The sequence below is a fragment of the Cannabis sativa genome, chromosome 8 (assembly GCF_029168945.1).
Source record: "Cannabis sativa cultivar Pink pepper isolate KNU-18-1 chromosome 8, ASM2916894v1, whole genome shotgun sequence".
NCBI classification, from domain to species: domain Eukaryota; kingdom Viridiplantae; phylum Streptophyta; class Magnoliopsida; order Rosales; family Cannabaceae; genus Cannabis; species Cannabis sativa.
This window is the reverse complement of record NC_083608.1, coordinates 50,845,165-50,868,183: the sequence shown is the minus strand read 5'-3', so window position 1 is coordinate 50,868,183 and position 23,019 is coordinate 50,845,165. Positions and strand designations below refer to the sequence as shown.

The following is a 23,019-nucleotide window of genomic DNA, read 5'->3' as shown; positions in this document are numbered from 1 at the left end:
ATAATGATACCATAGATAAATAGAACAAGATTATTTTGTTTTATTGCAGGCACAAACAAACTGTGAACAATGTACTAACACTTGTTTTTTATTGTTGTTATAGAAATTCTAGGCTTTTAAAAAAGAAAAAGAAAGAAAGAAACACAAAGTATTGATAGTTGTCTTTTACAGTTGATCTTTTAACAACCAACTAAAGAAAAAACAAACAGTATCTACAAAGCCTTAGATTGATTGATCACACAAGGAAAGAAGACTAAAGAAAAAAAGAAAGAGTGATGGAAAATGCAGCAGCAGCATAGGGATGATACTGATATTCTATTCTATGATGATGATGATGATCTCTTTATCTATTACTGATTCACGTACTCTTCACTACTATTAAGTACTATATTATATATTTGAGATTGATTGCCATTGGTGACCAAACTCAACTCAGCAGCAGCAGCACCACCACTTCAAATCTTGATTTCTCTACCAAATATCCAGCTGAAAGGAACCATTGATGCTTGCTTGGTCCTTCCCTGAGCTCTCTCCTCCAACTTTCTTATCCTCTGGGGCAATTTACACACATAATCTTGTGCTCTGTGGCCCTCACTCGAAAGACCACTCAATTTCTCAATCTTCCATCTTCCAACCAGAAACTCCATGATATCAGCATAATCCTTGGCAGTGTAAACTTCAAGCTTCTGTGTAACTGCTGCAAAGTGATCGAAAAGATTGTCATCCTTCCCGTCGTACATCAAGTGGGCAGGCATCGATATCTTCTTCTTCATCATGTCAGCAAAAGCCATAACAGTGCCATTCGGGTCAATCTCAAAGAGCTTCTCCACAATCTTTGTGTAGGCAGTTTCATGACGTTTCTCATCGGCAGCAATTGTGCCGCATATCTGCGCCAGTTTCAGGTCACCGTGCTCTTTGGCTTGCCTGGCAGTATTTCCATGGGAGATGAATGTAGCCCTCTCTTGAAAGGAGGTGTAGATGAAACCCAAATACGGGTTGTTTTCCGTTTTGGGATCCTAGTAAAATACAAGATTAAGACTTTAACTACCACAAAAGCATGCATCTTTAAAACTGAATGATAATCTAAACAAATTTGCTTTCTTAGCTATGCATATAGTTATTCTATAATTTAACTTGTTAAAATTAAACTATATCTCAAGGTTAAGGCAATGTACCATTATAATATGTAATAGTGTATAAGGATCTCACCATTCCTGAGCCAATGAGATATTGGATGGTCTTCTCAACTTGCTTCATATCAACCCTTCCAGAGAGATACAGATACTTGTTGAGAAGGTCTCCATGCCTATTCTCCTCAGCAGTCCACGCCCTGGTCCATATTCCCCAAGAAGTAGGGCTTGCACCGGTCTCATCTCTAACCCCGTCTAAAGTATTAAGCATTGTCTGGTATGTCGGTAGAGCTTCTTCAGTGATCATATCACCGACCAATGCAACAAAATAGTCATCGGGAATTTCTTTCGCCCTTTCCCTTAACTCCCTGACTTGATCATAAAACCCTTCAGATTCCGGCTCGGGTAGAAAATCTTGTGGCTGCCAACATTTCTCCACAGGTTTCAAGTGCACCAAAATGTTATCTTCAGCCCAGCCTTCTAATGACTTGAAGATCTCAACCTTTTGAGGTGGTAGTGAATGAGTCACTTGAAGATGTACCTCCTTCGGAGGCGAATAAGGCTTTTTTCCATTTTCAGTCTCTCTACAACAAACATAAGAAAAAAGTCAGAAGCTTTTTACATGAACATACATTATTTTGTAACTAACTAACTAACTAACATTACTTCTGTCTGTTCTTAACAAAGTTTATATATTTACATACCTATTGCTCATAGAATCATATCCAGCTATAACTATTTCTTTTTTCTTGTGTTTGATTTTAATAAACAAATAAGTAGGGAAGACACACTAAAAAGGGCTGTAAAGAGGTCATGTTATTGGTAAAAAAAAGTCAAGTGGAATGGAATCAAGTAAATAAATAAAAATAATAAAAATAAAAGTAAAAAAAGAAACCTTTGTCCATAGAATCAGTCTTATCTTAATTGGTTTAATAGAGATAGATTTCGTATGCAAGTTTTCTAAGTATGCCCACCAAAGAATAAATAAGACCAAACTTGACCAACCATCACCAGATGAAGTCAAAACTAATTGTTTTACTTGTACCAAATAGTCTACCTGTAAGCCTGTAACTGCACATATATATATATATATATGTGTGTGTATATATAAAAATTATAATTGTTGCATATGGTAGTACAATACAAGTGTGCGTAACCAACACTAAAAAGCTAGAGAACAAGAAATTGGTGACGTTCCTAAATAGAAATACAGTTAACTGTTTTGAAAGAAAAAGATATCACATTAGAAACACGCTTGAAAACTCTTCACACAATGTGAGCAACCAAAAAAACCGTAACCAATATAATCAAGCAACTAAGATATATACAGTTAGTTGATCAAAACACAAAACACTATACCTATAAAATACTGCTAGACATTACTGAATACAAGTTTAAAAGGGTGGAAGTAACTATATAATTAAACTATATTTTAAAATACAAATAAAAAGAGTAATGATGGTAATTACATGTAAATTCTTAATATTTTGTTCAGTGATCCTTTAATTACACCGTTAAATTGTAATTACACACCGTTAGAATGTAATTAGATAGTCTGACAAATATGCCGAATTATGTAATTACAATTTGTAATTACACCGTGGTTTTGAGAAACTTGCATATGGAATCTTAACTAATCAATTACAATGCTATAACGCTAGTCACAGCTAACATGCAGATCAGTTTTAGTTCCAAGAAAAATCCAAAAAACTCAGACCTGATTGATTCTCAACTGATACAAAACACAGAAGAAAACAAAAAAAAAAAAAACAAAAAGGTATATGGGACAAATATAAGACACCACAACAAGCATAAGCATGATATATCAGATCACAGTTGAAATAAAAACACTCAATAACATAAAAATCCCTGCATGCAGCGAAGAAACCAAGGAAAACTCAAAAGCAGGCCAGGGCCAGCTGTTTCATTTTCCTAATGAATGCAATTAATATAAAAACAAATCAAAACTAAATAGCAAACAAAATGACAGAAACTTCAAAAATCCATAAGATGATATCGTCATCAAGAAAAGACATGCAACACATGTGGGGTGTGTATATGATTACAGAGTTGAAAATCAAAATAAAAAACAAAGACAAATCCGAATGCTTTCACCAAATACACAACAATCTAAACGAGATTATTATATTATTAAACAAAATGAGAAAGACCCTTTTCAAAAAACAAAAAACAAAAAACAAACTTTAATCGACAAAAACGATGAAAAGAGAAATTTAAACAACCCCATTAGATTTAACCCCAAATTAAGCTCGATTAGCATAAAAAAGCAATGACCCAGATCAAAAAAACAGCTGAAGAACTAAAAAGACATCATCTTTCTTAAAATGCAATAATGTTACAAGTAAGCAAAAATAAGAGAACAAAATCCAAGATTTAGGCATTGGAAATGGAAATGGATAGATACTGACTTAGAAATGGAGTGGAGAGTGGAGGCCATGCAGAGCCTTGGAGATCTGAGAGTGTGAGGCTTAGAAGAGACGTTGTGAGTTGGGAAGTTGATCATTGAGCTGAGTCTGAGAGCCATTGTTATATTAATTGATCCTTAATAAGACTGCTCCTTTCTTTCTCTAAGAATCAAATGTATGTGATTATATATATATATATATAAATGTGATGAAATGAGCCTAGCAAAGAAGAGAAAGAAGAAGAAGAAAGGGAATGCAGTGAGAGAATAGAAGAGAAGAGAGTTAATAGAGAAGAAGACAGACGCAACCGAAGTAGGCAATGTTGGGCGTGAGAGAGGCCATTAAAAAGACTTTTTTTAAGAAAAGACACTAACTTTACATATTTTTACACTTTTGCCATTTTTTTTCTGTCTTCTTCTTCTTTTTATTATTATTAACTTTAAATGAAAAAAGAAATCTCTTTCACAAATAAATAAATATTATTGTAAATATAAATTATATTAGAATAGTTTGTGATATAAATAGTTAAATTTAATTTTTAGTGACAGATAAATATTTATATTTAATTTTTTATAGTAATAATACTTAAATTATATTTCTCATATTTTCGTAAGTATGTCAAGTTAACATTCATGTCTGATCATGTAATCATTAACTTAATACTTAATGATTAAATATGTACGAAAATTCTAAAAATATAATTAAAGTATTATTAATGTAAATTACTCGTTATTTTAACTTGTTAGATATATTATGATTGACCAATTTAATCAAAATCATACTTGTCTACTTTTTTTAAAAAAAAATGTCAAATGAATTTTTGATTAGCATCATTAATAATTATTGGAGGATTTAGTTTTAATTGTTTTTGTATATTAGATATTTAAAGGAAACATAAAGGGTGATTTGGGAAATAAATTTTAATGAAAAAATAAATAAGAAATTGAGTTCACTTAGCAAAACTTTACCAATGGGAGATTCAATCTTAAAATTGGAAGCAAACCAATACATTGGTTTATTATTTTAGTGTCAATTTTCATTTTTTATTGAAACAAAATTATTTTATAGTAAAGTAAATTTAGTATAACCAGCTACCATCACCACCACCACTCATTCTAAATTTAAACATGTTTAGTTCTAACTTATAATCCATTTTATTAATTAATTTCAAAAATTGAAATCAAAATACTAAACTTGTCAAATTAGTAACCACCGGCCAAGAAAGGTGGACAAAAACGTGTACTTCATTTAAATCACAAATAACATATTTTTCAAAAAAAAAATATCTATTTTTTCTTTTGATGCATACAGATATATGGTTCTAACACTTTTTATAGGTGGAATCTCATAATTAGTTAGCAATATTTTTTAAAAGTTACATGAGAATTGATACTTAATTATACCAATAACAGTATGATAAGAGTATTAAGTACCATCATTAGTACCTTTTAACAATTCTCTAAATATAAATAGGAGTTAATACTTATATTTTAGATCAATATTTTATAAAAGTTATCGATTGAATCCTCTAATTTGTTAAATGAGAAATTAAGCCCTGTAATTTTTAAAATAGTATCAATAAAATCTGAACTTAATTTTAGACAATTTTTTTAATATAATATACTTAAAAATAATTTTTAATTTAACCAATTTTGTTACAATAAGTCTAACTAAATCAAATTATTATTATATTTTTTTTTTGACAAAAAATCACTTTAAATTACTTTTTAGTACTCTTTTAGAAAATAAAAAATTTAATTTATAACCAGTAATTTTTACAAAACACAGTATATTATCTATGTATAAATAGTATGGTGATGGAATGAAGAGTGAAAGGAATGATAGATATTATACTCCAAAACCAAGTCAATAGGAGAAAAAGACATTCATATTCATTATTTTGATAGATTGGTAGGTTTTACAAAAATTAGTAGTAAATAATAGATGACAGAGACAATATTAATGAAACAATAGACTAATTATATCACATGGTGACTAAGAACTATATTATGTTTAGTTATAGAATAGAATCCAATAATAATGACCGACTTTGGGTTGGTACTCTAAATACATTATAACAATTAAAGTTACAAGTCATTTGTGAATTTCAAACATTACTTAATTGCACTAAAAACACAGGGCAACCATTTCTGGGTAGTAATTATTACTCTTTATAGACTCTTATTCCTCTCATTCAACATTTATAGCTGAACATTAGGTGTGGACCATACAGAAGTAAAGTAATAGAAAACTAAAGAAATAGACTTTTCTTCCATGGTAAGAAAACCCCATCACTCTAAAAGTTGAACCACTTTCATGTCATTGATATAAAAAAGAAAATAACAGCACACTACTAGACTCGACTGCAAATATCACCCCCCATACCTATTCTCTATTACAACTTTTATCATCTTTTCATTCAAAAAATAGCAATCACACTTTCACACTTTGATTTGGAGTGTCATGTTATGTCCTCTGCACATCCAAAATGTGACATTTGGTAATAATACAAAAGGGGCAGAGGTATATTTATATCATCTTTTATTACCAGAACTTGGTGTTGGTGGACTGGACTCCATCTTCTTCTTCTATGTGCAACTCTGATGCCCCTCCTCCACGGCGAAATTTGTTTTCAGAGTCGCCTGAGGCGAGGTTTCGCTTGGGTTGACGACTTTACCAGCAGGTGGCAAACACCTTTTCGAGAAAAAAGTGGCAATGCTTTTGGTCCTTCTGGTACTCTTTTCTTCTGTTGATTAGACAAAGTTAAATTCATTAGTCAAAAAATGCATGGAGACTAAATGTTTCAGATAGTGACAATAGCTTAATCTCATAAATGACACTAACCTGGTGATAACCCAAGTTTGTTCAACACTTCTTTCTTCACCTGGGACCATTTAGAAAGCAAACAAAATATTAATCAAACACTCAAAGCACTGAGGTTGAAACATATTTGTATATATACAAGAAACAAGATTATGTTCATGTACAAATCTTTACTAATCAATCATTGATTGCGTGAGTCTTTCATCACAATATGAAATTACATGAAACAGAAAATAACACAACTTTCAGAAGCAAGTCTCTAACCTGCCAGTGATTATCCATGAATTCAGATATCTCACGCACTTTATTCCTTAACTGAGTCTTTGAGGAAGAAGGGAACTTCTGCTGCAAAAGTTCCACTAATTTAAAGATACCCTGCGAGCACGACTGAATAGTAGACACCTGAAATTTTTCATAAGTAGTCAGCACTTCAGTGGTCATAAAGAGGCTTACAATGGTTCATCCTATAAGTTACAATTCCACTATACGAATATTTCACAAGCTCATCCTAGGAATAGGGGTTTCTAGTTCGAAAATCTAGGATAATATGAAACTTACAAATGTACGCATATCGGAATCTGATAAGGCAACCACAGTTGGCGTTGGTGTTGTTCTTCCCTTGCCACTTGAGGGAGAAGCTTCTAGATCGTTGTCTTCCGCATTCTCAAGAGAGATCTCTACAGGTGAACCACCAGGAAATAATCGCAAACTAAGGACTTGCAAGCACATTTGTTCCATCCTAGGTGTACCAGTGAGATCTTCAGCAGTTAACAACGAGTTTTTCTCATGCATCAAGTTGGTAATAATCAAAGGCTGATTTTTCCGGAGAGCATGATCAGTCAAATTGCTCAAATACTTTTGCTGCCGAAGCAAAGCACGAAATTCCTCATTTTCTAAACCAGGTGAGCCTTTATCCTCATCACCTGTGGCATCAATTTCCATCCTGTCCACTTGAACTCCCTGAGTACACAACAAAAGGTTGTTATAGAAGCTGAGATTTGTACGGAAATTACTGAATAACTCTGAAGACAGAACTTTAGAATACATTTGAACAATGGGAAGATATTAGTCCCATTTGATCAGAGAATGAGACTAGCTTAATGGTGTCATTTATCCATGTGATATATAAGTTATAACCACAACTAAAGGTACACAGTTAGTTTAGTTGGACATATAGTTCAAGCAAGATACAAAAGCGTGTATAAATGGAATTGGAGAAGAATTATCAGGGAGTACGTTATACAACAGCTCAAGACTGTTTTAGGGTTTAGCATACACATTAAAGCATAATGGACATCAAAATTTCTCACCTCATTATCTGAAAGATAACCATCAGGTACGAAAAACTCATCCTCGCTATCATCTCCATCCTCAGTTTTGGAGCATCCCTCTAAACTTTCGGCATCATCATCTTTTTCACAATCTGAAAGGCTTTCCCCAGGATCCTCCTGAATAACACATTTATAAAACATCAGAAACCTATGCTATATATCAACAAACTGATATGTTACCAATTGAACCATAAGCCAACAGCCCCCAAAACCAGCAAACAGAAGCGATACAAAGAGAATAAAGAGAACCCCTCCAGGAACTTGAGAGCCTGGTCTCTCCTTTGTTCTCACCCAATTTCCGCCTACCTCTCTAACTTACTTCCTCTCCCTTTTATTACTAACAGCCCCAACACCAACTCACGCTCACTCACTTGTTAGTCATCAATTCCCACTAGTTTCCTATTACTCCCTGTCGCAACACAAACATGTTGGTAAAGAAAATTACCAGAAAAATAATAGAAAAAAAGATACAACAAAACATTACCTCCTCCCACTCTTCATCACTGTCTATGTCATAATCCAATTCTGGGTCCTTTGTAAGAGGGTGTCGTGGTCCAACAACACAACTATAAATACACATTAAAAAAAATAAGAAGATGGTAATGTTACAGTCTTACAGATAATCCTCTAATTGGAGAGTACAGACAAAAAAAAAGTTTAAAAAATGGAAAGTTTTAAACAGCTTAAAGTTATGGACAAAACAAAACTCACCTTTTACTGGGCCATATACCATAAAATGCTGGCCTGTGGCTCTTGTCAAATTGTAACAACTGCTTTCTCCTAATGAACTTCTTGACATCAGAAAGAGAACAACTTGCATTGAGCTGACATAATCTGTCATCAGAAACACATTCTCCGCACCCAATTTCCAGTTTCTCTTCATTTGACTCATCTAACACCACAATATGCGGTCTAGTTGAGGTGGTGAGCTTAAGTTCTTTAACTAGTTCAGCCTTAGGCTTTTGACGTAAACCCCAATGTTGGTTTCTATTTGAACGAATCAAATCGCCTAAGCGGCGCCAAGAAGAAAAGTGTAGCCTGCAAAGAATGAACGACCGTTATAATCTGAAACTGAAAATAAATCAATTTTGAGTAAGAATAAATTAACTTACTTGCATAATTCATCAATGTTAACATCTTCCTTTAAGGAAAGGGTACAATCCATTAACTGGGTTACTGCCTCGGGGACTTTTTCAATCTTTTCATCCAATGTTACTACAGCAGTTGCTATTTTAGGAGAAGATTTTTCAGCTTGCAATGGACTTATTTTGCTTTTCTTGAGAAAACGCTCCATAATAGAAGCTTGCTTCTGTATAGCAAGTTGCTTTTTCAGCTCAGCTTCTTCCCTCTCCCGACGTTTTTGGTCTTTCTCAGCTTCTTCTTGCTGCTTCTTCAACTGTTTCTTCATCTCTAATTCTTCCCTTTCACGACGCTTCTCATCCTTCTCTGCCTCCTCTTGCAGCCGCTTTTGCTCCTTTTCCTGAATCATTCAAAAAGATCATAACAATTGAAAGTAATCAGAAAAGTTTGTACACAGCACGAATTCATTTTAATCGAGAATGGCATCACTTCAACCGCCCATGAAACCTATTTAAAACAACGACACAACCATAAAGCTGCACTCACATTATGCAATTTCTCCTTCAAAAGCTCTTTCTCCAATCTTTTCTTCTCTTTTTCAGCCTCCTTCTTCTCTCTCTCCAGTTGCTTGATTAGCATTTTTTCTTCTCGTTTTGCTTCCTTGCCAGCCCTATAAAAATTGTAGATAAAAACCAAATCAGAAAAAAGAAAAACAAACAGCACAACTCACAAGCAAAAGTGTGACCAAAGACACTTACAGGTCTGCACCACTTTTTTCCATCATGCCATTAACCAACAACCGAATTTCAGCCTCATTGCAAGCTTTACCAAGCTTCTCCAAAGCCTTTCTTAGCTCAGTTTTGCAATTCTGATCTTCCTCGGATTTCTGTAAAGCCACAATCATTTCTGAAAGACCCAAAACACAACAACCAAATCAGTTTAGGAGCACACAATATTAAAAAAAAAAAAAAATTCTATAATTGAAATGCACAAACAATCTCAAAATCAGAATGTTCTAATCATTATTTTCAAGCTAAACCATAATTCAAACTCTAAAAAGTAATAAGAATCAAAACAATAGCTTAACCAAAAATTAAGCAAACATACCAGAAACAGCAGTTATTCTCTCATGGATTCTTTTTCGACAAGTCCGCCTAATTGTCAACACTCCACGCACAGATTGTGGCATCAGCTTAAGATCCCTTGTCTAAGCAATAACAAAAAATCATTAATTTACTTCTTAAAAATTAACATTATGAACAATCTAAATCTACCCAATTAAGAAGATAACACCATTAACAAAAAATTTACCTCCCAACACCAAAGACAGGACTCAGACTGGTCTTCCAACACATCAGCATCGGCATTAGGAACGCCGTACATCATCCTCTGACCAACAAACAGCACAGTACTCTTCACAGTCGCCACCGTTAAACCCTCAAAAACAGCTTCATTAAGGCTCTTAACCCGAGAGTAGATCTCATCCACGAGTTTAGACAGAGGGAGATCTCTCTCCTCCATTAACGACGCAACAACAGCATTCACACCATTACGACACAAATTTAGATCCAAAACCCCAATCTGTCTCTGACCCAATACTTCCTTGTAATACCCAAACAACCCATCAAGCTCCATCCGCAAAGCTTCGACCTTTGCCTCTTTTTCCTCCTTACCCAGCTTCTCTGTGGCCAAACTAACCCTTTTCCGCTTCTGGGTCTTCTTCGGTCGATCTTGACCGTCAAATTTCTTCTGGATATCACCGTCATTTCCATCGATTACAACCTCCATTTCGAAAAAGAAAAAAAAAAAGAATATCAAGCAGAGCTCAAAAGGGTCTGAATCTGAGAATCTCAGAGCTCGGAAAGGAAGAAGATTGGAGGATGGGTTTTGAAGGGTTTGGAGGGAAATGGGTTTCTTGTTCTGTAAAAATATGATATTTTGGGGTTATATTTCCCGCCAGTGGAAATGGTGGGTTTGGCTGTTAGAGTCTCAAAAAGGAGAATTCTTTTTGGGATTTCGCGCGGGCTAATACCGAAGAATAAAACGACGTGTCGTTTCGATTCGAAATGAATAAACGACAGGGAAGAAAATGAATGGAAACGATGTGTCGTTTCGTAAGAGTGACACCTGTCATTTGTTTGGACACAGGTCGTTTCAGTCACAAACTCTATAAAAATTATAATTTTGGAAAATTTGCACCTCCTTCAAAAAAGAAAAGATTATTCTTATTTATTTTGGTATCCAAAATAATTTTTTAGTCAATTTTTTTTGTATGGTCATGTATGTTATAGTTATGTAAAATATTTTACAAGATTTTAAGAAATTTAAAAAAAAAAAATACCAAAAACAGAGTTTAAATAGTATGTTACACGCGTGATTATTTTTTTTTATATGTATGTGAAATATATTATTTGAATACTGCTTTTTATATTGTAAATTATTTTTAATTTCTCAAAATTTTATAAAATATCTTAAATAATTATAACGTACACGAATATGAAAAGAAAAAAATAGATTAATTTTTTTCTAGATACTGAAATAAGTAGAGAGTGTATTAGTGCATCTCTTTTAAGGGTGTGCATTATAGAACCACTCTATAATTTTTCTATTTTGAGTGAAATTTTACATAAGTTGGATCGGAGTAGTGGTGTAAATTCGTGCGTGTTGTGGTGGATTGGCATATATTATTTTGTACTTTTTAAAATACAGGTTGTGTAGTGTAGTGTGTCTTAAAAAAATATGGGTTGTATCATATTGTGCCATTTACAACTCGTTTTTCGTATTTGGACTCCAATTCGTAGTTTACTTTTTTATGTTCATTTTATAAAGAATAAATTAATTACTAAATTATATGTATATTTTTTAGTTTTAATTATATTTATGTAATTTTTTAATAATATTTTATTTTACGACACTTATATAAAAATAACAAATTATTATAACATGTATATTTAGTTATATACTTAATTTTTTATATCACACTCTACAAATAAATTAATATATAATTTTAGTTTTATATTTTTTAATAATTTAAGTTATAAATTTATAATATTCAATCTTATGTTTAAGTTTTATTATTATTTTAATTTATTTATAATTAGTCAATACATATATATATTAGTATTATAATATTAATTTATAGAGTTTTTTAACGTTTTCGTATCATACTTTTCGGGCTTGTCACTTATTGTGCCTTTCTATAGTATATTTTTACGTGTGTTTCTCGTGTCGTGTCATGTTTAATCGTATATATTTTGTGTTGTGTCGTGCCAATTTATAGCATCTTCTCGTGTTGTGCGCAAACTCATATTTTTTCGTACTCGTGCCTTACGAGATCGTACCAATTTTATGTCATATCAAAAAGTTCAGTTCATATTTACAACACTAAATTGGAGTATAGTTATTTTTAGCTTTTTAGTTTTGTGAGAAGCCAACTAAATTTAAATAACATTGTTATTAAGTACTAATGATGTCTAATACCATTTCAAAAAAAAAATGATGTCTAATACCATTTATTGGTGGTACTTTAATAGTTAGTAGAGATGTACATTTCTTTCATGGAGATGGGGTTCCACGGGGACCTGCCCTTAATGGGACGGGGATTTCCCCGTCTAAATGGGGAACAAGGCAAGGATATGTAGATTACATTTTGTCCCTGAATGTTAAATGAGGTGGGAACGGGGATGACACTCCCAGCCCCCGACAGGGACCCATTTAGTATTTTATCTTATAATTTTAGTAATATTTTATAATTTATGTTTATATTTTTTTAATATATTAGTATCCTTTTTATGAATTTTAAGTTGTGTTTTGGATAATAATTAATGTGTAATATTTTAATTTTTACGTAGTTTAATATTTTTGTATATTAAAAATTTTATTTTTCTATTAGGGGATTTTTTGCCCTGTCTTTGCTCCCATTAAGGGATTCCTCGCTCCATCCCCGATGGGAAATAAGCCGGGATAGAGATTAAAATTCTTAACGAGAATGAGGACAGGGGGAGCACTCCCTGTCAATTTTCTACCCCGTGTGCATCCTTAATAATTAACAATATTTTATAATAATTATTAAACTGTGTTAGGTGTCACTGACACTTAGTAGCTTCTCAAATGAAAAATAATAAAGAAGAATATTATAAAGATAGAAACACATTCTTATACAAGTAGCTAGCTTATTCTCAATGCAGGGTGGCCCAAACATTTTGAGGTCTTGAGTAAAAATTTAAAATTAGGTCTTAAAAAAATAATGAATATTAAATTTAAGAATAGAAAAGGAAAAAAAAAAGTAGGCATTTTCTTTAAAATAAAAAGCCTTAGAAAATGGATGCAGGCCTATGTCTCAATGTATATATATATACACATTTGTGAATTTATCATATATAGTGAGGTTAATGATCATGATAACAAAAGTTAATTGTGTTAGGAAAATCTACAAGCCTTGACATTAAAGGCTAAAGAGATAAATTTTAGCACTCAAAATTATCATCATAAAGTTATGAGATTTTTTATATATATATATATATATTATTAATTAATTTATTTTCATTATTTTATAAATGTTTGTAATACTAAATTAGTTGAATTGTGTAATTTTTGTAAAATAATATTATTTTGATACGTGAAGTTGAACTTGAAAGCTGAATATTATTGTTAAATATGTAGACAAAGATTAATAAAGCATGCACACACACACACTGTTACATTACATGGCAAAGGTAGCTTATTCTGAATATATATATGTATATATAATAGTAGTGAGGTTATTAATAATGAATTGATTAGTTAATTAGTTGGAAGGTCTCCTTCCACCAGAGCCAGTTTCCCTCTGGCAGTTGAAATAGAGAGCAGCAACAGGGGCACCAAGGTTGTAAAGCTCAGCAAAGTCTCTGCAGGTGTTGAAATTTTGACGCCATCCTGGTGCATACACTGTCTGCCTTCCCAATTGTTTAAACAACACAAACACAAATCTATGAATTCCCATACTTGGCCTTGGATTCTCATAGCACACCACCTCTTCTCCTATTCAATATTCAATACTTAACATTAATTAACTACTAATTATTATTAACTACTACTAATTAAAACCTACTACCTATACTACATATTACGTACTTACCGAAACTTGGTCCTGTACTTCCTGGAATATCAATCACCAACCTAACAATTAATTTAAACAACAAAAAATATTACTCAACTCTGTATTTAAATAACAATTATTAATTTGTTAATTAACTATCATGTTATACTTAATTATAGCTAATCAAATACAATTAACTGTTTTATTCCTAATATTTAATTAGTAAGATATTTTATTATTAACTAAGAATAAATAGTACAATTAAATTCTGAAAATCTTTTGTGATAAAATGAAGTGGTCATTTTAAGGAATGGTAGAAGAATTATATATCATATATTGATTCCAGCTGTGACATGATATTTTCCTATTATTTTATACTATATATGTGTTAGTACTATAACAATATTTGCATACACCATGTCTCTCTTAATTATATATATAAAAATATTTATGTATAATACATGATTATTAGGCATTATAGTATATGTCCAATATTACTTGATTCAACGGGGCAGAATATTAATAATATTAATCCACTTTAATCTACAATGTCATACATTTAGGGACACCTATTACAATTGTATATAATATAATAAATATGTTTTTTGAAAATGTATAATATACATAATAATATTTATAAAAGTAAATATGCGTACTTAAAAAAAAAATTGATGAATTAAATATTGTGATATCAATACCCATAATTTTCAAATTCGTACCTATTTTAAAATTTATGAAATATTTTTTTTTAAAAAAAAATAAATTATAAAGTATTAATTGATATTTTTTTATAAAATAAAAAATTCAATTTTAATTTTCGCTTAAAGTTTTGAGGCGTCCTCCTATGACTACTTGATTCAGCCTTAAATAGGCTGAGGACTCAAATTTATATATATATATATATATATAAATATATATATATAATTGTTTTTACATAAATTCCTACTGAGGATGATATTTATTGTATATTTTATATTATCAACTAAGAATAAAATAGTACAATTAAATTCTGAAAATCTTATGTAATAAAATGAAAATGATGAAGTGGTCATTTTAATGGTAGAAGAAGGGTTTAGTGAAGTGGGACAGGATATTCTGACAGTATATTTTCATATTATTCTATACTATATATATACTACTTATTATATATTTGTATATAGTACTTACAATTTACTATATATATAATTATTTATGTATAATACATGATTATTATGCGTTGGTATATGTCCAATATTACTTGATTCAAGGGGGCACAATATTAATAATATTAATCCACTTTGAGCTAAATGTTATACATTATTATAATTGTATATACTTTTTTTCAAAAAAAATAAAATAAAAATAAAAACAAAATCCAGCATATTATATATAATACACTTTTCTAACTCATACTATTAAATTGGATATTATAGTTGTTAATTAATCATTGAAAATTTATAGTGATATACATTATATATAAATATATATATTTAGGTACGTACCAATGCAAATACTCCCTTAGATTGGGGTCACTAGGGTTAGGAGCATCCGGATCCACCATAAGCTAACAATTAATTATACAATTAATTAGTTAATTATAATTAATATGATATGATGATCACATATATTTTTGTAGTAATTTTTAAAAATACCACATTTTGTAATTGAGAGGTTGGTTACCAAAGTGTAGAAGGTCCTAAGATCTTGACCACCAATATGAACACGAGGTTGGTTGAGAAGTTGAGAAGGTTTGAACTCATAGCCATTGTTGACCTCTCTGTTACCATAATACACTCTCATAGGGACTGATCTTGTAAAAGGATCCAAAACATCTCCTATTACTCTACCAACAACAAGAGAGTCCCTACTATTATTATTATTATTATTATTATTATTATTATTATTAAGTAGTACTCTAGCCATAATAATAATATAATATAATATAATGATTTATTATATTTGGTTGGATGGTTGTAGTTATATATTCACATATGGAAGCAACGTGTGTATTTATACTAGCCATAGCTAGGTAGATTGTTGGATAAATTCCCATACTATTGTCCCATAAATAAAGTTACAAGGAAAAATAAAATAGACCTCTTTATAAAGCCTCAACAGACCATTATAACTCACAGAGTTGTCGGTTCTGTTTTCCTAGGCTTAAGTCTTTTATTTCTTAACAATAAAAGGAAGCAAACAATATATATCAAGACTCTAACAAACTCTCAGCTATTCAAGGCAAAATATCTCAACAGAATACAGTTATTTCTCAGTTCAAACAACACAGCCAGCAACAACAAAAACATTATAAATAAGTGGTTCAACCTTCCACTTTGTACATCATCACATTTTCGGCCAGCAGAGAAATAAAGGAGCAGCTGTGATTTTTCTCTTGAAACACACCTCAGAAACAAGAGAGAAAATAGAGAGAGTTAGTGAGAGATATTGTTATGTAAATCAGAAAAATAAAGTGAAGAAAAGAGAGAAAGAATAGAGATTACCTGCTGTGATTTGTAGCATGGAATCTCCATGAACTTGTAACCGGTTTTGACATCACAGTGAAGAATCAAGCGTCTTTGAGGGAAGCTTGACGGAGATGTACTCTTGATTTCAAGGGGAACTCCGAGATCAAATTTTGTTGTGCTCTCTTTTATTTTCTGTAGTAATTTTTCGGTTTCTATCTTCTAATCAAACAAAGATCATTTTAGATCTTTATTGCTACTGTTTTCTCTCTCTCGGTTTTATGTGTGTTGCAGGTTTAAAGGGGGTACAAGGTTTCAGCCATAGAAAGCAAAAGCCGGAGCTTGAAGAGAAGGAGAAAGGAAGAAGAAGGAGAACTTGCAGCTGTATTTTCTGCCATTGAAGAGCTGCTGTTCGCAGCAAGAAAGGAGGAGAAAAAGAAAGCTTTGTCATTTCAAAGACAAGAGAAGAAGGAGAGAAGATGATGGGTTCGGCTGCCATGTTTGAAGAATGAAGTGTTCAGCTGCTAGGGTTTTCTAAGCAAAGAAAATAGGAAAAGAAGAAATAGGGCCGGCTGGGTTTTTGTTTGAAGAGATAAGAGTGTTTCTAGGGTTTTGAAAAAGGAAAGAAAGCTTTTATATTGCAATAAATGCAATAGAGTTTTGAAATTAATTCTGACCTTGAAAAGAGGAGGCATATTCGGATAATAGAGAGAATATTCTCTTTGGATCCGCACAAAGAGAAAAAGACGAAATTGCCCTTGCTTTTATGAACGTTGGGGTGTTGGAGTGGGGGTAGTTTAGGCATTTCGGCTGCCAGCTATTTCCTACAGTGGTATCAGAGCTCGGGGAAGCAAGAAGATTTAACAACACCTGGAAACAACATCAAGAAACAAGCAAGATCATCAAAACATTGAAGAAGCAAAATCTGAAATTATCAAGAAAAGGAAAACTCTAACCTAAACTTTGTCTTGTTACATTCTTACTTTTATTATCTTGTTATAACAATTAAACATGAGTAATATTAGAGTAGATGTTGACAAGTTTGATGGATCGGGGGACTATAGGATTTGGAGGAAGAAGATTAGAGCTCTTCTTGCTCATAACAAATTACTTAGGGTTCTTAGTGAACCTATAGAATGGCCAGAAAATACTTCTAAATCTACACAAGAAGAACTTCTTGAAACTGCTACTGGTTTAATCATTTTTAACTTGTCTGATGCTATTATCAGGTTAGTTGATAAAGAAGATACACCAGCAAAAATATGGAAAAAGCTTGAAGATCAGTTTCAAAAGAAATCTTTAATCAACAAGATCTTTCTTAAAGAAAGGATCTTTGGTTTCAAGATGAGCACTAGCAAGACTCTTGATGAAAACCTAGATGAATTTCTAAGGTTACATATTGAATTGGCTAATTCTGGTGAAAATGAGGCTTTAAGTGATGAGAACCAAGCCATCATCATCTTAAACTCATTACCCGAATCCTACAAAGAAGTGAAGAATGCCATTAAATATGGTAGGACAGAAATTACTTTAGAAGAAGTAATTTCAGCCTTGAAGTCAAAAGACTTGGAGATCAAGAATGAGAAGCATGGAGGTTCTAATGGAGAAGTAAACTTCAGTAGAGGGAGACCCAATCAAAGAAAACATGGACACTACAAAAGTAAAAGTCACAGCAGAGATCACCACAAAGGAAAGAGTCACAACAAGGGAAGATCAAATTCAAAAGAACCAACTGATCCTACGGGATGCTACAACTGTGGCAAGCCAGGGCATTTCAAGAGAGATTGTTATTTTCTAAACAAAGGCAAACCAAATAAATATAAAGGACAGGGAGAAAATTCTAACTCTAAACCTAATTTTCATAAAAATAACCAAGCTAATTATGGTGATGGTTATGAAAGTGTTGATAGTGGTGAAGTATACATTGTTGCATCATCTTTCAAAGATGATTGGATTTTAGATTCAGGTTGTACTTTTCATATGACTAATGACAAGAGTTATATGTTTGATTATAGGGAATCTAAAGGAGGAAAAGTAATCCTTGGAAACAATCAGACTTGTGAGATTAAAGGCTCGGGATCTATCAGATTTAAAATGTACGATGGGATAGTAAGAACCCTAACAGCAGTGAGGTATGTGCCTAATCTTTCTAGAAATTTAATTTCTATTAGTGTGCTTGATGATTTGGGTGTTGTGAGTAAGGTAGAGGCAGGTCATATGAAGCTTAGTAGAGGAGCATTAACAATCATGAAAGGAATCAAAAATGGTGGACTTTACTACCTACAAGGCTCTCCTATTTCAAGCTGTAACATTACAACTCACAACGACAAAGAAGAAGAGATAGCTACTCTATGGCACAGAAGATTAGGGCATATAAGTGAGCGAGGCTTGCAACTCATGAGTGAGCAACAACTGTTGGGTAAGGATAAAGTGAGTAAACTAGACTTTTGTGAACATTGCATACTTGGAAAGCATCACAGATTAAAGTTCACAGCAGGTACTCACAACTCTAAAAGAATACTTGAGTATGTACATTCTGATTTATGGGGTCCAGAAAAAATTAGCACTCATGGTGGTTGTTCTTATTTTTTATCTATAGTAGATGATTATTCTAGAAAAGTATGGATATATCTACTTAAGAATAAAAATGATGCTTTTACAAAATTCAAACATTGGAAATTATTGGTTGAGAACTTAACTAATGAAAAGTTGAAAACTTTAAGAACTGATAATGGTTTGGAATTTTGTAACAATGAATTTGACCTCTATTGTAAAGAAAATGGTTTGCAGCGACATAGAACAGTGAGGATTACACCTCAGCAAAACGGGGTGGCTGAAAGAATGAACCGCACCATACTAAACAAAGTAAGGTGTATGCTACTTCAGTCAGGATTATCTCAAGGGTTTTGGGGAGAAGCTGCCTTGACAGCAGTTCACCTAATAAATAGAAGCCCATCAAGAGCAATTGAAGGTAAAACTCCCGAGGAGAAATGGTCAGGTAAACCTCCAAACCTTTCTCATTTGAAAGTTTTTGGATGTGCAGCTTATGCACATCAAAGCATAGGAAAACTTGAACCTAGGGCTTTAAAGTGTGTTTTCTTAGGGTACCCCGAAGGGGTAAAAGGGTATAGACTTTGGGTAAAGGAAAAAGGGGGATTTAAAACTATGAATAGTAGAGATGTTATATTCCAAGAAAATATTTTTCCTTGTTTACCTAATGAAAAGTCTAGTGCAGGAATGGAAGATACTAACCCTGCAGGTACAAACCTAGAAGTTAAAACTGGTTCTAATCAGGTGGAACAAAATGAAGACACACCGGGAATGGTTCAGGTGGAACCTAACCAAAGCCAGCAGCCCATTAACAATGGTCAAGGGGGAGGAACTGATGCTCAACAAGAGATCAGGGATGAAGACACCGAAGAAGACCTTACAAACTATCAGTTGACAAGGGACAGATCTAAGAGGACTCCGAAGCCTAATCAGAAATTCAGCTACAACATTTGGAGTGAAGAATTGGCTTATGCTCTTCTAACAGATTTGGAAATGGATGATATGGAACCCAAGACTTATAGTGAGGCAGTAAATGGAAAGAATTCTAAAGAGTGGAATAAGGCCATGGATGATGAGATGGGATCTCTCAAGAAGAATAAGACTTGGGTTGTGGTACCAAAACCCGAGGGTAAAAGCATTGTGTCTTGTAAGTGGTTGTTCAAGCACAAGGAAGGAAGATCTAAAGGTGAGCCTATAAGGTTCAAGGCTAGGCTAGTGGCTAAAGGTTTCACACAAAAGGAAGGTATTGACTTCAATGAGATTTTCTCTCCAGTGGTGAAGTATAAAACGATTAGAGTAGTCCTAAGCTTAGCTACTCAGTTTGACATGGAGATAGATCAGATGGATGTTACCACTGCCTTTCTCCATGGAGAATTGGAAGAAGAAATATACATGACCCAACCAGAAGGGTATGTAGAGAAGGGAAAACCTAACCATGTTTGTAAACTGGTTAAGTCCTTGTATGGACTCAAGCAATCCCCTAGGCAGTGGAATAAAAGGTTTGACACCTTTATGATGAAACAAGGTTTCTCAAGGAGTTACTATGATGCATGTTTCTATCACAAAGGAACTGACATCAACACAGTCATCTACTTGTTACTTTATGTAGATGACATGCTTATCATAAGCAAGGAAAGATCTCAAGTGGATGAGATGAAGAAGCAACTCAAGGCTGAGTTTGAGATGAAAGACTTAGGGGTAGCATCTAAGATACTGGGTATCACTATAAAGAGAGACAGAAAGTTGGGCAAGTTATTCTTGACACAAGAGGACTACATTCAAAAGATTATAGAGAAGTTTTCAATGAAAGATTCAAAGAAAACTTCTCAGCCAATAACTAGCCAGTACACTTTGACAAAGGAACAATGTCCTAAGACTGAAGCAGAGAAGGAAGCAATGAGTAAAGTGCCTTACTCAAGTGCAGTTGGGACTATTATGTACTTAATGGTTTGTACAAGGCCAGATCTGGCCTTTGCCATAAGTACTTTGAGCAAATACATGGCAAACCCAGGAAAGATTCATTGGCTTGCAATGAAATGGGTTTTCAGGTACCTAGTAGGGACACCTAAGGTTGGACTCATCTACAAGCAACAGAAGTTCAGCACCAACATAGAAGGATACAGCGATGCCGACTATGCCGGGGACAGAGACAGCAGAAAGTCTACTTCATCTTACATGTTCCTACTTGGAGGAAACTGTGTGAGTTGGAAAGCCCAACTCCAACCTGTGGTTGCACTTTCAACAACAGAATCGGAGTACATATCAACCACAGAAGCTATTAAAGAAGCCATATGGATGAAAGGACTTTTGACAGAGATTAAGTTACTTAAAGAGGTTCCTAGAGTGTACTCAGACAGTCAAAGCTGTGTACACTTATGTAGGAACCCTGTGTTCCATGACCGAACTAAACATATAGAGATTAAATACCACTTTATAAGGGACAAGGTGACTCAAGGTGAGATACAAGTGGAAAAAGTTCCTACTGAGGAGAACCCAGCAGATATGGGAACTAAAGTGGTCACTCTCAACAAGTTCAAACATTGTATGAACCTGTTGGGAGTTGACACAGGATGGTAAATGGACACATATTCAAGCAATGACCCTCAAAGACAACAACAAGTAAATAAAGCAAAGGCAGAAACTTTTTTGGACTGCTAGTATGGAAATTTAGGTGGAATTTGTTGGATAAATTCCCATACTATTGTCCCATAAATAAAGTTACAAGGAAAAATAAAATAGACCTCTTTATAAAGCCTCAACAGACCATTATAACTCACAGAGTTGTCGGTTCTGTTTTCCTAGGCTTAAGTCTTTTATTTCTTAACAATAAAAGGAAGCAAACAATATATATCAAGACTCTAACAAACTCTCAGCTATTCAAGGCAAAATATCTCAACAGAATACAGTTATTTCTCAGTTCAAACAACACAGCCAGCAACAACAAAAACATTATAAATAAGTGGTTCAACCTTCCACTTTGTACATCATCACATTTTCGGCCAGCAGAGAAATAAAGGAGCAGCTGTGATTTTTCTCTTGAAACACACCTCAGAAACAAGAGAGAAAATAGAGAGAGTTAGTGAGAGATATTGTTATGTAAATCAGAAAAATAAAGTGAAGAAAAGAGAGAAAGAATAGAGATTACCTGCTGTGATTTGTAGCATGGAATCTCCATGAACTTGTAACCGGTTTTGACATCACAGTGAAGAATCAAGCGTCTTTGAGGGAAGCTTGACGGAGATGTACTCTTGATTTCAAGGGGAACTCCGAGATCAAATTTTGTTGTGCTCTCTTTTATTTTCTGTAGTAATTTTTCGGTTTCTATCTTCTAATCAAACAAAGATCATTTTAGATCTTTATTGCTACTGTTTTCTCTCTCTCGGTTTTATGTGTGTTGCAGGTTTAAAGGGGGTACAAGGTTTCAGCCATAGAAAGCAAAAGCCGGAGCTTGAAGAGAAGGAGAAAGGAAGAAGAAGGAGAACTTGCAGCTGTATTTTCTGCCATTGAAGAGCTGCTGTTCGCAGCAAGAAAAGAGGAGAAAAAGAAAGCTTTGTCATTTCAAAGACAAGAGAAGAAGGAGAGAAGATGATGGGTTCGGCTGCCATGTTTGAAGAATGAAGTGTTCAGCTGCTAGGGTTTTCTAAGCAAAGAAAATAGGAAAAGAAGAAATAGGGCCGGCTGGGTTTTTGTTTGAAGAGATAAGAGTGTTTCTAGGGTTTTGAAAAAGGAAAGAAAGCTTTTATATTGCAATAAATGCAATAGAGTTTTGAAATTAATTCTGACCTTGAAAAGAGGAGGCATATTCGGATAATAGAGAGAATATTCTCTTTGGATCCGCACAAAGAGAAAAAGACGAAATTGCCCTTGCTTTTATGAACGTTGGGGTGTTGGAGTGGGGGTAGTTTAGGCATTTCGGCTGCCAGCTATTTCCTACATAGATAGGGGATTATATTGTTTGTTCGTAGCTATAATATTAATATCTTGTCTCCTGCTATTATATTATATTCTTCTTATCACCTTAACAACATCACTATAGATTCTGTCCTTTATCTAAAATACCCACACTTGCACCACTACATTCAAACTACTCTCTCCAACACTACTTTAAACTACAAATAAAGTGCTCTTTTATAATTTATATTATATATTCACACACAAAGT

The 23,019-nt window shown here is 33.2% G+C and overlaps 3 protein-coding genes across 6 annotated transcripts; all 3 read right to left on the bottom strand.

The window, feature by feature from the left end:
* Positions 1–61: 61 nt before the first annotated feature.
* LOC115698723 (stearoyl-[acyl-carrier-protein] 9-desaturase, chloroplastic) lies at positions 62–3,949 on the bottom strand. Its single transcript, XM_030625867.2, has 3 exons — positions 3,560–3,949; positions 1,210–1,714; positions 62–1,016 (listed from the first exon to the last, which is right to left on the bottom strand). Exons 1-3 carry the CDS (start codon positions 3,673–3,675, stop codon positions 456–458), a joined length of 1,182 nt encoding a protein of 393 aa, XP_030481727.1. The 5' UTR covers positions 3,676–3,949; the 3' UTR covers positions 62–455.
* Positions 3,950–5,568: 1,619 nt separating this feature from the next.
* LOC115700508 (chromatin assembly factor 1 subunit FAS1) lies at positions 5,569–10,795 on the bottom strand. Of its 2 annotated transcripts, XR_009684203.1 has the most exons (13): positions 10,102–10,795; positions 9,898–9,997; positions 9,549–9,696; positions 9,337–9,460; positions 8,823–9,190; positions 8,422–8,748; positions 8,195–8,276; positions 7,690–7,827; positions 6,938–7,339; positions 6,644–6,781; positions 6,401–6,440; positions 6,002–6,302; positions 5,569–5,967 (listed from the first exon to the last, which is right to left on the bottom strand). XR_009684203.1 is itself a non-coding variant. In XM_030628055.2 (12 exons), the coding sequence occupies exons 1-12, from the start codon at positions 10,576–10,578 to the stop codon at positions 6,145–6,147; spliced, it is 2,502 nt and encodes an 833-aa protein (XP_030483915.2). In that variant the 5' UTR covers positions 10,579–10,795; the 3' UTR covers positions 5,569–6,144. The 2 variants fall into 2 exon arrangements, 1 of the variants encoding a protein (XP_030483915.2); XM_030628055.2 differs by having other exon boundaries at positions 5,569–6,302.
* A 2,619-nt stretch (positions 10,796–13,414) lies between these two features.
* LOC115700781 (protein VERNALIZATION 3-like) lies at positions 13,415–22,768 on the bottom strand. 3 transcript variants are annotated; one of them, XM_061103085.1, is made up of 8 exons: positions 22,004–22,768; positions 21,828–21,905; positions 16,348–17,178; positions 16,172–16,249; positions 15,527–15,689; positions 15,349–15,410; positions 13,907–13,947; positions 13,415–13,809 (listed from the first exon to the last, which is right to left on the bottom strand). In XM_061103085.1, exons 3-8 carry the CDS (start codon positions 16,398–16,400, stop codon positions 13,577–13,579), a joined length of 630 nt encoding a protein of 209 aa, XP_060959068.1. In that variant the 5' UTR covers positions 16,401–17,178; positions 21,828–21,905; positions 22,004–22,768; the 3' UTR covers positions 13,415–13,576. The 3 variants fall into 3 exon arrangements, with proteins under 3 accessions (XP_060959068.1, XP_060959067.1, XP_060959069.1); XM_061103084.1 differs by having other exon boundaries at positions 21,828–22,768; XM_061103086.1 differs by having other exon boundaries at positions 15,527–15,623; positions 21,828–22,768.
* Positions 22,769–23,019: the final 251 nt, after the last annotated feature.

Coding starts and splice junctions, on each gene's coding strand:
- LOC115700508 (XM_030628055.2), bottom strand. CDS start 10,578: ATGGAGGTTGTAATCGATGGAAATGACGGTGATATCCAGAAGAAATTT. Junction 9,461..9,548: donor GAAAAAAGTGGTGCAGACCT/GTAAGTGTCTTT, acceptor CAATTTTTATAG/GGCTGGCAAGGAAGCAAAAC. Junction 8,749..8,822: donor AACATTGATGAATTATGCAA/GTAAGTTAATTT, acceptor CATTCTTTGCAG/GCTACACTTTTCTTCTTGGC.
- LOC115700781 (XM_061103084.1), bottom strand. CDS start 16,400: ATGTCAAAACCGGTTACAAGTTCATGGAGATTCCATGCTACAAATCAC. Junction 16,250..16,347: donor CATGCTACAAATCACAGCAG/GTAATCTCTATT, acceptor CTTGTTTCTGAG/GTGTGTTTCAAGAGAAAAAT. Junction 13,948..15,348: donor CTAAGGGAGTATTTGCATTG/GTACGTACCTAA, acceptor ATTAATTGTTAG/GTTGGTGATTGATATTCCAG.
- LOC115698723 (XM_030625867.2), bottom strand. CDS start 3,675: ATGGCTCTCAGACTCAGCTCAATGATCAACTTCCCAACTCACAACGTC. Junction 1,715..3,559: donor ACTCTCCACTCCATTTCTAA/GTCAGTATCTAT, acceptor TGTTTGTTGTAG/AGAGACTGAAAATGGAAAAA. Junction 1,017..1,209: donor ATCTCATTGGCTCAGGAATG/GTGAGATCCTTA, acceptor GTATTTTACTAG/GATCCCAAAACGGAAAACAA.